Here is a 14,871-nt window from a genome sequence, read left to right on the forward strand (position 1 = left end):
ACATCAAAAGCAAACTTATGGTTACCATAGGGGAAAGGGAGGAGTGGAGGGATAAATTAGGAGTTTAGGATTAACATGTATACATTACTACATATAAAAATGGATAATCAGCAAGGACCTACTATATAGCACAAGGAGCTCTATACAGTATTCTGTAATAACATATATAGGAAAAGAATCAGAAAAAGAATATATGCATATGTATAACTGAATCACTTTGCTATACACGTGAAACTATCACAACACAATAAGTCAGCTATACTCTAAAATAAAATTAAAATTAAATTAAAAAAAAAGAATTGAAGGGGGAAATAAAGTTAATGCATCTGGGACCCAGTTTAAAGTCCTTTGTAGAAAGAATTAAAAATTATTCAAGTAAGAATAGACCGAATCATATGAATGCATATTATTTATATATAGACTCTCTGTTAGGTGATATGTGCCTTTGTGTTCTTCTTTCCCAAGCTTCCACTTGAAGATTTACAGTTTTTTTTTTCTTTTCCAGAATAGAAATGAAATAAAAAATGGCACTATCCTTCGATTAACCACATCTCCGGTAAGTTGATGCTTGTTTGTGGTTCTGTGATTTGCAGTTTGTTATACGTGATTATGGAATATTAAATTTTCAAGGTGACTCATGTGAAACAAAAGATTTTTGGAGTGTTCCCCTATTCTGGAGTAGCAGGAATGCCCCCCTTTGATTTCCTGGCACAGAAAAGGAAGTTTTTGTTCCAGGTTATGTGCAAGTAAATTCACTTTAAAGTTTGAATTTCGTGGTCATATCAACAATTCTCAAAACATAGATAGGATAACTCTACTCTGCGAATCGGTTTTACCTACCTACCCACAGATCCACCTAAGACTATCTGAACAAACAAAGGGAACGCAACTAGAGACAGCCTGTTAAACTTCCCTTGAAAGTCAAAAGGTGTGTGTCTGTGTATGGAAGAGTGAAAATGTTTAAGTATTTCCTAAGGTTTGGTCAGTTATCGTGACGATTCATCAAATATATAGTATAGAAATATTTGCCACTTCTGTTGTTTCACTGACAGCTGATTCTAGAAAAAAACCCTTTCAAGTTTTCCAAATAAAAACTGCTAAACAAAATGCTACAGTATATTTATATTACTGTAGCCAACTGTATTGCTTAACTTGATCTTTCGTACTTGCTTATGGAGACTTTGGGTAGTAACATTAGCATATTTAAACTATGTTTTTTTCACAGTGCATTTTATCACTTTCCTAAAAAACAATCTGCACAAAATACACCAAGTGTTACTATTTTCACTCTGCATATGTGATGAAAACTGTGTCTAGCTCTCATTTTCAGTTTCCACTGAAGCCATGTGCTAGGCTAAAAATAAATTTAAAAATTGGGAAAAGCATCTGGCTAAAATTAAATTGTGGGTACTGTAACCACCACAAATTCTTCTTGTTGAAAATTACATTAGAGAGGCTTACAAACACCTAAACATTTTACCCAGTAACATCTTGAGCATAAACACAGTGATGGGCTCAATAGAATACGCTGCTGGAGTTGGCTAAACTGGCTTTTGGTACCTTCTTTCCCACTTAAGGGAAATTACCATTCACACTCATTTTTCAGTGACTCCATGTTGAGCCAAGACATTTTTGTCTGCTTTAGCACTGACCTTACTTCAGTTAGCATGAATTCACATTAATTTGACTTTTAGAGACCATGGTTTCATTTGGGTTTTGTAGTTCCTATATGTCCTGTTGAAATTATTCATCTGGTTGATGGGAAGAAAGAGCATACCTTACTTTTGTTTCATCTCAGAATTAGAAAGGCACCATTTTTTTTTTTTTAATCTACGCCTTGGCTTCATGAACAAAATTTCTGCAGTGCCAAGCTACTGCTTGCAAGAAGGTTAGTGTTTGTCAGGGTGAAGTTTCTCGGCATCCAGAAAGCCAACGTGCTGACACTGTGGGGTGACTTGGCCTCACTGGGGACACTGCAGCTTGTGCCCTTCGTGTACCCAGCACAGTGAAGGGAGATGTGCAAAAACCAGTGCACAAAAACAACAGTATCCAATAGAGTCCCCCTGCAAGAGACTAGTTTACATTTGCCAGAGAATAGTGGTCCCCAAAGTTGAATCATTGGGAGAACTTTAAAAATGCTGATGTCTGGGCCTTCAAAGAGAAGCTGAATAATGACATCTTAGAATAGAGTCCAAGCTCCTGCACTTTAAGTAAGCACTTTATAGTTTGACTGTAGCCATGGAGTCTAGCATTGGGAATTACTCTATAAGCAAGACATATTGGATCTTTAAACTTTGTTTGTTGCTGGTAGATTTTCTTTTTAAAGATTTTGTGTTTGACTGAAAAAATATGGGTCAGCATATGCTAACTCTTTCACTTCTTATATACACAATAAAAATATATTTTTGAGAACTGTCTCTATTGAATTTGCAAGGAGGTGTTAGAGTACCATAGAGAAACCAGCAAATGGTGGTGTGCTAACTTTTACAAGTTATTGTATCTACCTCAGCTGAACTCTCTCTGTAGCCACAGTACTCACACTCGCCCACACTCATAGACACATGCATGCACACACTCTTGTTTTAGGTAATGTGCAGCTCATGTCCACTCTATCAATGGCATTTTGATGGATTTATTTTCAGTCTTACTCTGTTATAAAACTATTCTTTCTGGATTATTCCTAACAAAATAGGGCATTAATAATAAAAGATTTAAAAAAAACTGCATAGTTATTCTTTTAATAGCCCAACACTTGGCATATGGTCTTCCTCTATGTTGCATATCTTCAGACAGTCTCTCTACTGACCATCTTAAATATATATCTTTTTTAGATGTCATATCCTTATCTATCTCCCCAGTGGTATGAAAACATAGCCATGAACCCACCCTGGAAATGTGTGTGAATATGTGTGAGTTTTTGAGCATTTAAATGTTTGAAGACCTTCAGGTTATGCTGCTAAGTAGTATTTCCTTGTATCTGTCATGATAATATTAATAATAGCTATGGAAATCTAACCTGAGGTCACATGTTGCATGAAGCATGTTTTACATAAATTTTGACTACTGTTCCTGTTATTATTAATAGAGGAAGCCTAGGTTTCCAGACCATTGTTTTCACATTCCTGAAATTTTTGTTTTGGAAAGTTTTTATAGTAAATATATTTGTAGTTTTGGAGTATGGAAAGCAATTCTAAGTTCTAAATAGGACACAAAACTCAGAAGTTACAAAGAAAAAGATTAATAAATTTGATTACCAAAAATAAAAACACCACCACAGAACTTTCATGTTTGGGAAAAATTCCAGAAACAAAGTAAAAAATAGCAAATTAAGAAAAACTATTGGCAATGTAAGTAATAAATGGAGGGTTAATTCCTCAAATTGCAGGATCCCTTGTGAATAAATAAACTGCCCCCAAAATAGATGGTCCAAAATCTATAAACAAAAATGATCTCTTTCTCTCTGTCTATAAATCTATATATTTATCTATCTTATCTTGCCAAGCAGGATCTACATAGACCTATATATGGCTATATACCTATAGCTGTGAAAGAAGAAATTTAATCTTCCTCTCAAAAAAGAGATGAAAATGTACACTTCTTGATAATCAAGGCACGAGGCAAAGATGCTGTGGGGTCAAAAGTATAAATTGGTACAGCCTTTTTGGAGAGCAATTTAGCTGTATTCACCCAAGCTTAAAATGCATGTGTCTTTGTTCTGACAATTTTACTGCTGGGAATTTATCCAATAGATAGTCTCACAAAAGCACTGTAGGATACACACACAGACACACAGACACAGACACACACACACCCCATACACATCCATACAGGGCTGTATGCATCATTGCTTTCAATAATCAAAAGCTGGAACCTATTAACTATCAGTTGGGACTAGTTAAATGCATTAGGTGATAACTGTGTGACAGAATACTGTGTAGGTGTGAAAAAGAATGTGGCATGTGCTGCATCAGAGGCACCTCAGAATTGTGTTAAGTGCCAAAGCAGGTTGCAGAACACGGTGTGTAGAGTCATCCCCCTGATGCACAGGGAAAATAGGTATATGTCAATAAAAGAATAGAAATGGTTCTCAAGGAATACCACAAGAAACTTTTAGCATTATGCTAACTCTATTTTTCACTTTATAACTTCTGATAATACATATTTCTGTACCATGTGCTGCTGTTATTTTATTTTATTTTGGCTGCACCCTGCTGGACTCAATAAGCCAGCTAATTTGGAAAACTCAGCAGTGGCCACAGGACTGGAAAAGGTCAGTTTTCATTCCAATCCCAAAGAAAGGCAATGCCAAAGAATGCTCAAACTACCGCAAAATTGCACTCATCTCACACGCTAGTAAAGTAATGCTCAAAATTCTCCAAGCTGGGCTTCAGCAATACGTGAATCGTGAACTTCCAGATGTTCAAGCTGGTTTTAGAAAAGGCAGAGGAACCAGAGATCAAATTGCCAACATCTGCTGGATCATGGAAAAAGCAAGAGAGTTCCAGAAAAACATCTATTTCTGCTTTATTGACTATGCCAAAGCCTTTGACTGTGTGGATCACAACAAACTGTGGGAAATTCTGAAAGAGATGGGAATACCAGACCACCTTACCTGCCTCTTGAGAAACCTGTATGCAGGTCAGGAAGCAACAGTTAGAACTGGACATGGAACAACAGACTGGTTCCAAATAGGAAAAGGAGTATGTCAAGACTGTATATTGTCACTCTGCTTATTTAACTTATATGCAGAGTACATCATGAGAAATGCTGGGCTGGAAGAAGCACAAGCTGGAATCAAGATTGCCGGGAGAAATATCAATAACATATTGATATCAATAACCTCAGATATGCAGATGACACCACTCTTATGGCAGAAAGTGAAGAGGAACTAAAAAGCCGCTTGATGAAGGTGAAAGAGGAGAGTGAAAAAGTTGGCTTAAAACTCAACATTCAGAAAATGAAGATCATGGCATCTGGCCCCATCACTTCATGGGAAATAGATGGGGAAACAGTGGAAACGGTGTCAGACTTAATTTTGGGGGGCTCCAGAATCACTGCAGATGGTGACTGCAGCCATGAATTTAAAAGACGCTTACTCCTTGGAAGAAAAGTTATGACCAACCTAGATAGCATATTGAAAACCAGAGACATTACTTTGCCAACAAAGGTCTGTCTAGTCAAGTCTATAGTTTTTCCTGTGGTCATGTATGGATGTGAGAGTTGGACTGTGAAGAAAGCTGAGCGCCGAAGAATTGATGCTTTTGAACTGTGGTGTTGGAGAAGACTCTTGAGAGTCCCTTGGACTGCAAGGAGATCCAACCAGTCCTTTCTGAAGGAGATCAGCCCTGGGATTTCTTTGGAAGGAATGATGCTAGAGCTGAAACTCCAGTCCTTTGGCCACCTCATGCGAAGAGTTGACTCATTGGAAAAGACTCTGATGCTGGGAGGGATTGGGGGCAGGAGGAGAAGGGGATGACAGATGGCTGGATGGCATCACCGACTCGATGGACATGAATTTGAGTGAACTCCGGGAGTTGGTGATGGACAGGGAGGCCTGGTGTGCTGTGATTCATGGGGTCACAAAGAGTCGGACATGACTGAATGACTGAACTGAGCTGAACTGAACTGTAGCATATGGGATCTTCCCTGATCAGGCATCGAACCTGTTCCTCTTGTGGTGGTAGCACGGAATCAGCCACTGGAGCACCAGGGAAGTCCTGGCTGATGTTATTTTTAATTAAATAAATCTGCAAACAAATTTCATAATATCACTACAGTATACGAGAGATGAATCATGACATTCCATGCTAAAACCATTCCAGTATTCCAAACTATTAGATTTTTAAGAGCCCTTTTATATATGACCTGAACTCTTCTTGCCTCTTATCCCTCATTTTGGCCCATGTGGACAAATTAAATAAAATTGCTTATCAAGTATCTGCTGTTGCTTCGTCTGCTTTAAGTGCAACTCTGCCTTCTGCTCTCTTGCATTTGGGGAACTGATATTAGAAACATCTGGGTTAAAGAGCCTGCTGCGCTGATTTGGGGGGCCAGTTACTGTGGCGAAAAGAAAAACTGTTACCTCAGTCACTCTGTGGATTCAGGTTGTCAGAGATTCTTAACTGTAAGACTGTTAGTGATTTTTTGAGCCAATTTCTTTCTCCTGAGCTGAGAAACCTAAAACAGATGGCAGGATGTCTTAAGTTCTGTTTATTGCCGTCGCCCTATGAGCTTAACACAGAGGGAAGCCAGTGGAAGCTTTTAGGCAGAGGAGGGGACAGGATTACTCTGGGTGCTGCCCTGGAACAGACTGCCAGTGTCAAGGGGCCGGGTTAGGAGACGGGGTGGCAGTGCCAGTTGGAGATGATGGCGCGGGCTGCCTGTGTGTTCTGGACATGGAGGGTCTGAAGGAGTGTTGGAGGGCAGGCCCCAGCACTTCCTGATCCTGGGGCTTTGGTTCTCCTTGAGGGAGACTGCAAGGATGTCCCTGGTGTTTGGGCACAATCAACAGCAGTGCTGCTTACTGGAATAGAAAGTTTAGGAAGCGGGAAATGAAGAATTGGAGATGCCTGTCCTGTGTCCATGAGGACACGTCAACCAGGCAGTTAGGAGTCTGTTAGGCACACTTAGGTGTGCTGAGGCCTGCTGAGAAGGTATGGAGGACCAGATGAGCGAGGTAGACAGGGCGTCGTGGAGATGTTGTCTGGGTAGATGGGGGTGAGTATGGAAGCTCGTGGATGGAGGTGAGGAGGAGAATGTGAGGTGAGGTGAGTGACAATTTTAGACCCACTCTTAATTCCAGAACTGTTGTGGAGAATGGAAGCAGTGAAACGAGGGCCTGGCTCGAAGTGAATTGACTCAATGTGCAAAGGTGTGACAAATGTACACATCTTTTCATTTGTTTTTAAAACAGGGCCTGTTAGAGATGTTTGCAGCTGGACCTGATCTACTGCACAGAGAGAGACTGATGTACAAAAGAAAGGGGGACACAGTAGGGGCAGATGCCTGAGAAGGTGAGAGGGTGACAGCTCTAGGGCCGGGATAAGGGAACGATTGACCTTGGACAGGAAACGGGTCAGGTGCACAGATTCAGAAGGAAGCAGAGCAGGAGCACAGACGCCCCGGGGCCGTGTCCTTGCAAACAGGAAGCTGAAGGAACTCTGTGCTTTTTGAAATACGAAGATGCAGAAATTCCTGGCTGATTACTTTGATTTCCTCAATAAGATGTAAGGCAAGATCACCAGTGTGAGGGAAGCAGGAAATGAGGGAGTTTAAGGAAAGAAGAAAAGATGTGAAAGAGTCATTTCGGAGGGAGCTTCCTAGGTGGCGCTAGTGGCAAAGAACCCACCTGCCATTGCAGGAGAGTAAGAGACACACCTTCAATCCCTGGGTTGGCAAGATCCTTTGGAGGAGGGCATGGCAACTCACTCCAGTATTTTTGTCTGGAGAATCCTGTGGACAGAGGAGCCTGGCGGGCTGTAGTCCATAGGGTCACAAAGAGTCAGACATGACTGATGACTTAGTACGCATGCAGCAGACATTCCAGGGAAACTTGGTTGGCTTACTGGGCAATACTGAGTGCACATTTGAAAATATCTGTGAGCCTATAGACTTTTTTGATTACTTCTTAGCTGGTATCATGGACCCAGAACAATTCGGGAAATTCCTTGGGAAAAGCTTTAATTAGGACCTTAAAGAACAGAGATGGTAAATACTTGGCACGCATCTACTGTGTATACCTATTCTGTGTCCACTGTGATCCCTCAGAGGCTATTTGCCTCTGAGCTTGGGCCCAAAACTTTCTCATCCCAGGACACTAGGCAGCCACACCATGCTATTTGAGTGACTCAAGATGAAACTTGTTTTCTCTCCTAGGACAATGCTGGAAAATAATACTTATTCTCTGATACAATCACCCACACAGCTATTAGAGTCTTTTTCAGTTGTTCTAACTGCTTGGAAAATCAAAACTAAGGCTATTTTATTTTTTAATAATGTAAAATTTCCCCCAAATATAAAGATATTACAGACTCATGGAAAATTTGAAAAGTGAAGCTTGCAACAAAAAATTATGCAGAACATTACAATTCATAAATAACAGTGGGCTATATCTTGATTTGTTTCCTTGGGTCATGTTTATGCAAATATGTGTGCATTTATATATTCATTGCTTCTAGTGTTTGAATATGAAAGCTATTTTAAGAGCGCCAAAGGTACCACACATTTGTCTAGATGTTTAAATTCATCCTATCAGTCAGGGAAGATCATCACCACCCATGATTCCTCCAGCTCTGCTGCTTCTGCTCATGAACTTCTTAGGCCACCTGGCCCAGTCTGTTTGCCTGTCCTCACCTCCTTACACGCTCCCCTCTGCCCTCCAACCGCAGGCACACTGGTCCTCTTTCTGTCCCTGCAGACATCCCAGGCCTGTTCCTTCTGTTTTTCCTTTGCACCAACCGTTCGTGCTGCCCAACATACCTCCGTGAGGCCCCTCCCCAATGTGGCTGAGTTTTTGTGGATTGCACCCCTGCATCAATGTCGCTTTCTTAGGCTGCTTGTCCCTGAAAACCACATAATGTGAAGACACCTTATTATCTAGACATTCAGATCCTCCAGTATATTTTTATCTTGGATGTAGAAGCCAGGTGCCAATGCCTTAAAAATGAGAACTCTAATTCTAGGCAAAGCTGCTAATTTGGTTTTAAATTTTTTTTTTGTATTTGTGTTTGCTTGTTTAATTACTTTGTTTTAAAATCATGCTGTAAATAACTAATGCGCATGAAACACATGTTGTTGAAAAGTGGAATTTACAAGCTCCGTTGTGTTGTGCTGGAAGATTTTCAGTAACCCCGAAAGATTATTTGGGTGTCTAATGACGCTTTTGAACATTTTGTGTAGGCAGTTATTACTCAGAGTATTGACTGAACGGCTGAACATGCTGTATAAATTTGTGTAATTGCTTAATTAAGCAAATAGCTTTTTGTCATTTGTAGATAATAATTTTACTTAAAAAGTAAACATTCTCCCCCTTTTCCCCTCCACACTGCCATACCTGCTCCATTTCTGAGGTTTTACTGTTCTTGGGCTCTTGCTTCTCCTTGAGATGGGAATATGGGTCCTGTCAAAGAAAGGCAACTGATTTTTGTTGTGAAATTGACAAGCATTGCCTGAAGGTGAAGTCATTATGGTTGGAAACCTCCCGTGGTTTGTAATACTTAACTGAACTTGTGCATTTGGCCTTTGTTTCTTCCTTTCTCAATGAGATGGTGATTTTATTTATTTATTTTTTTGATCTGTGGTGGTTTCCTCTGTGAACACTCTTTGCTTTGTTTTTCTTTCCGGTGAGGCTCAAAACGCCCAGCAGCTCCATGAGCGAATCCAGTCATCGAGTATGGACGCCAAGCTGGAGGCCCTGAAGGACTTGGCCAGCCTCTCCCGGGACGTCACATTTGCCCAGGAGTTTATAAATCTGGACGGCATCTCTCTCTTGACACAGATGGTGGAAAGTGGCACCGAGTAAGCACCTTTTATCTAGACTTCATTCTGGGTATACTTTCCTTGTTCTTAGAATTTCTAGTTTTAAATACCAGAAATTGCCTAGGCTCAGGAAAAAAAATGGCGTTTAAGATAGTGTGTGGGGTGTGGTTTTGTTAAGGATCACTATGTTCTCCACCCACCAACTAGTCAGTATCTAACACAGTCTGAAATTTCAGATTTAGAAGGAGAAATATTAGGTCATTATCTCTAAGGGCCTTTCCAACACAAATTATAGTTCTTTAAAATATAAATCCCTCACATCCTTTGCTTATCTGCAAAAAGAATTCTCCTCCCCGACTCCATTTTTAAAGAAAGTTAGAATACCTCCTTAGATTTCAGAGTCTTAAATCAGGTCTAAATAGCATGCCTAAAGTAATTGTTTTTTTACATTAACATTTGACTGATCAAATACATGTATTTAGTTATTTACCATTAAGTACAATAAACATTCAGCTTCCCAGGTAGTGCTAGCAGTAAAGAACCCACGTGCCAATGCAGGAGATATAAAGAGACATGGGTGTGATCCTTGGGTCGGGAAGATCCCCTGGAGGAGGGCACGGCAACCCACTTCAGTATTCTTGCCTAGAGAATCCCCCATACAGAGGAGCCTGGTGGGCTACAGTCCATAGGGTGGCAAAGAGTCGGACATAGCTGAAGCGACTTAGCATGTATGCACGATAAGCATTTATTAGGTACCCACTGTGTACAAAAAATTAGAAGTCGGGAAAATTTTACAAGATGTGAATCTTGCCATCCAAAACTTTTTAGAGGCAGAATTCAGTTGAGGTGCAATTTCTCCTGAGGGCTGGGAAGCTAGAGGTTGGACCAGTTACATCCCATGGAACCTTACAGGAGGGTGTCAGTGAATGGGCTTTAAGGAGTTTGAGTTCTATCCTGAGCAAGGAAGGAATGGGCATTTCTGATTGAGGAGTTCATCTTCTTAGGGAAAGGTTTGATTCTGTGGTGTGACTGTGAAGTCTAAGGAGCTAGATGGACCTAGCTTTTATATGTGTGGACAGATCATTCCCTTGACCACAGAATGACAGCTTAGGGTCCACAGGAAACTGCTCATTTCTATATGGTCAGGTGCTACTGGTAAAGACTATTAGAGTATGTCAGTTAGACCTTGTGGGGATGCTGAGCCAGCCAACTACATAGTAATAATGCCAAACGAATAATGTGCAGAGCTGGGGTAGGTATTTATTAGGAAAGAGTAAATATCACTGAGAACTGCAGTTTAAACCTGGGTTATTTAAATCTCTGTTCAGTATGTGGTGATTTAAAGAATGACCTGATGACTGTACATAGTAGAAACCTGTCTCAGCCCACTGCCTCCCTTCCTTCCTTTCTTCCTTCCTGTCTCCTCCTACACTTGGCATTATTTAGCCTCTGCTACTGGCTAATAAAAGATTCTTTTTTTCTATTTCAAAGAGCATGTTTTATAACAATAGAAATATCTCCTATATTAGAATGTTCTCCAGAGTTTGGAGTTGGGGGGGTCTTACTTCACAGACAAGTAGAGAAAATATCTAGGAGTGAATAATGGAAGTGGGGAAAATCTAATCCAAGAGGACTGGGAATCAGGATTGGGTGATCTGGAAAGGGTCAGTTGTAGACAGTATTATCTGTTTTGTTGTTGTTGTTTAGCTGCTCAGTTGTGTCTGACTCTTTGTGACCTCATGGACTGCAGCATGCCAGGCTTCCCTATCCTTCAAGTCTCCCAGAGCTTGCTCAAATTCATGTCCATTGAGTCAGTGATGCATCCAACTATCTCATTATCTATTTTTTAAATGATGACTAAAACTCGGCTTATTAAATTTTTGGCAAACATGGACTTGGAGTAGGCCAGGGAATCTCAAATTCTGGGTGTTATCAAAATCCAAAGTGGTTACTGTAAATTGGAGTTGATGCTTGAAGCAGCAACTTGAAGGGAAGTTGAATAAGTTTAGCCATCCATGAGGCTCACCCAAGGAAAAGGAGAAAGAGGATTCTGTCTGTCAGAAGCTCCAGGCTAGAATCCAGTGAGGAGTGTATCAGATTCCTCACTTCTTGTTACTAGTGGACAGTGGATTGCGAGTTGTGATTACAAACACATTCACTGGTGACTGTGGATGACTTCATGAGCTTGCCATACATGGTAGGCCCTTCTTCACACCCATTACCACTTCTGGTGGGATAGTGAGCCCTGGGAGCTTCTGCCTCCATTACATTTGTAACATGTTAAACAAAAACATAAATGTGTTCCCACATTTATTGATTTATCTGAATCTCAGCCATTGGCATATCAAAAACAATGTACTAGAACCAGTTTCAGTGGAACCTGATAATATTAGGTGGTTCTGCCACAGATACCTAAGTGTCCAGGGGCTTAAACTCTGGCATATTCAGAATGACATTGTGTTAATACTTCCAGGTTTATCAGAACTGCAATCATAATTACAATTACAGTGGTCCATACACTGAAAACCAGAGTGCATGGGATATGTACCCTAAATAGAGGACTGGAACTGAGCTCCAGAACCTCTGGAGGTTGACAGTTATATACTTGACAATCAGGGAGAATGCATGCTAGGAGCTTTAATTTTTTAGTTTCTCATTATATTCATTTGCTAAGGCTTCTGTAACAAAATACCACAGAGCAGATGGCTTAAATAACAGAAATTCTATTCCCACAATACTGGTGGCTGAAAGTCCAAGCTCAAGGTGTTGGCAGGCATGGTTTCTTCTGCAGCTCTCTCTTTGATATGCTAATGGTCACCTTCTTCCTATAGGGCTTCCCAGGTGGTGCTAGTGGTAAAGAACCCACCTACCAATGCAGGAGACTTAAGAGACGTGGGTTGATCCCTGGGTCCGGGGAAGATCCCCCAGAGGACTGCACAGCAACCCGCTCCAGTATTCTTGCCTAGAATATCCTATGGACAGAGCAGCCCAGAGGGCTACGGTCCATAGGGTTGCAAAGAGTTGGACGTGACTGAAGTGCCTTAGCATGCACACCTTCTTCCTATGTCCTTACATAGTCTTTCCTCTAATCAAAAGCATCCTAGGTGTCTCTTTGTCCAGTTTGCCTCCTCTTACAAGGACACCAGTCAGACTGGATTAGGACCCTAAAGGCCTCTTTTTAACTTAATCACCTCTTTAGAGGCTTTATCTCCAAATACTGCCCCATTCTAATGTATCGGGGACAGAAATTCAATATATGAATTTCAGGGGATACAGTTCAGCCCATGACACTCATCAAGGAGACACTACCACTTGTGCTTGAGAGAAGAAAGAGGAAAAACGGATACTATGTATGGCCTTGTCAACCTTAGTGGTTTTCATCTGTGCTGTTGCCTTTTCTGTAATTTATCTTGACTCATGGAGTGGCCTACAGAATGAACATTGGGGACAGCAGATCTGAATTATATCACTAGGTTTCACATGTCAATACTGAATTTACTGTATGTGAACCACAGTAATTGAATTCTTTTTTTTCCAAAATGTATCATACTCATTCATATTTTAATTATTTATAATCCGTAAGCCATCCCAGTTTGTTACATGCAACTTGACTGCAGACAGATGAACAGAACTCAAGACCAGATCTTGAGTGTGTTCTGGTTTGCATTGTCTCTGATACTTTCCCGTCACACTGTGTTACTGGGAAGGGATGATATCTCTCTGAATGACCTTGGTGTGTGCCCTTATCACCATTTTGCGTATAAGTTCAAAGTCACACTACCCATAGGGATGGAGTAAAGAGGGCACCGGAGCTGTACAACCTTCCTGCCTTCCTTCTGCAAGGTCTTGCCACTCATGCTAGGAAGCTGCTCATTTGATGAACAGTTATTTTCAGATCTTTTGCTCAGATGAAAAGGAAAAGAGAAGGACCTTTTTTGTCATAGGGAAACTCAGCTTCTCAATTAAACTTAAACAAGACTTTAATTAATTAACAGGAAACCTTTGGAATAGAAGCTGCACAAATTAAATAGATCCTGCAATTTGGAAGGCATTTACTTATGACTCCTGGGCAGACTTCCAGGTGGGAAAGGCAGCAGTTTCCTGAGCGGGACCTGTGGAAATTTTTAGGAAACACTGAAGAAATGTAGCTGGAATTTTTCTTCTTACTTTGAGCTATAATGAGATTCAAAGATTGCTTGCCTGCTTGCCATTACCCAAGGCTGAGCTTTTTAACGTCTCTTTCCAGCTGGTACCAGGAGAGACTACAGGGAAAAAATGAACAACAGAGGAGCAAGAGGCAGTGACACTTTGGCAGAACACAGTGTCTAAAACTTGAATTTCATTTTTCCATTTTTGTATAATTTTGAAATTCCATTCCTAGTGTCAGCTTGAGAGATAGATGTGAAAGCATATACATTTTTTGGGGAAACTTGTTTCTCCAGCCTTAGTCAGAAAATGGTATCCATTAAGGAATGGGCAATTATTTTTGTTTTCTGTGTTTTGTTTTGTTTTTTTTTAAGGATAGATATTAAAAGATTCTCGGAAATGATGTATTTTGTTTTATTTGAAAGAAAAAAAAAATTGTACCTGCAACTTTAAATCCATTGTAGTGAATAACACTGCTTTTCTTAGGGTTTTAATTAAACGCCATGTTCTTTGTCTATGCTGCTGTGCACACACACAATTGGATGGTTTACTCTGTGCCCTTTTGCTGTTCAACAATCAGAAGAACAGAGGAACGTTTCCAAGAATGAAAGGGCAAGATCCTTCTAGTTTCCCACTTGGCAACATGACCGGCAAATTACGCCCTTGGAGTATGAGTAAGCAGTAGCACCACCCTGGGCAGAAAAGTTAAGAGTGAAAAAAGTTAAATCCATATATTTACCAAAAACTCATTTATTTGTTATTTAAAAATAAATGTAAGTAAGCAGAAAGAAACAAATAAGAATCATTTGTCTTCTGCCTTACTAGAGGCAAATATTTTTAACATCTGGGTGTATATTGTTTTTGTACATTCTTATAGATACACACACACACACACACACACACAGGCTTAAACACACAGACACAGGTCTTACAAAAGTAGAATTATAATATTAATGGTCTCTGTAGTCTTTTTGTACTTAACAATAGTGCTATGTCGTTAAATATTATTCCCTTCGTAATTTTTGTTATCTGCCTATCTTTTATTGGAGTATAATTGCTTTACAACGTTATGTTAGTTTCTGCAGTACAACAAAGTGAATCAGCTATCTGTATATACATATATCCCCTCTCTCTTGAGCGTTCTTCCCATCTCCCCACCCCTCCCCTCTAGGTTGTTGTCTGCCTATTAATTCATTTTTAAAGCTCTGTTGAAGTGCAGTTGGTAAGCAGTGTAATATGATAATTTGA

At 40.3% G+C, this 14,871-nt stretch overlaps 1 protein-coding gene across 3 annotated transcripts in view; it reads left to right on the forward strand.

The window, feature by feature from the left end:
- The window catches only part of ELMO1 (engulfment and cell motility 1), a 584,995-nt gene that overhangs the window by 184,856 nt on the left and 385,268 nt on the right, over positions 1-14,871 (forward strand). For all 3 annotated transcript variants that reach the window (XM_025292040.3, XM_025292041.3, XM_006053724.4), the window contains exons 5-6: positions 506-556; positions 9,347-9,516. In XM_025292040.3, coding sequence (XP_025147825.1) covers positions 506-556; positions 9,347-9,516 — 221 coding nt within the window. The remainder of the gene's footprint in view (positions 1-505; positions 557-9,346; positions 9,517-14,871) is intronic.

The sequence above is a fragment of the Bubalus bubalis genome, chromosome 8, assembly GCF_019923935.1.
Source record: "Bubalus bubalis isolate 160015118507 breed Murrah chromosome 8, NDDB_SH_1, whole genome shotgun sequence".
Taxonomy (NCBI): domain Eukaryota; kingdom Metazoa; phylum Chordata; class Mammalia; order Artiodactyla; family Bovidae; genus Bubalus; species Bubalus bubalis.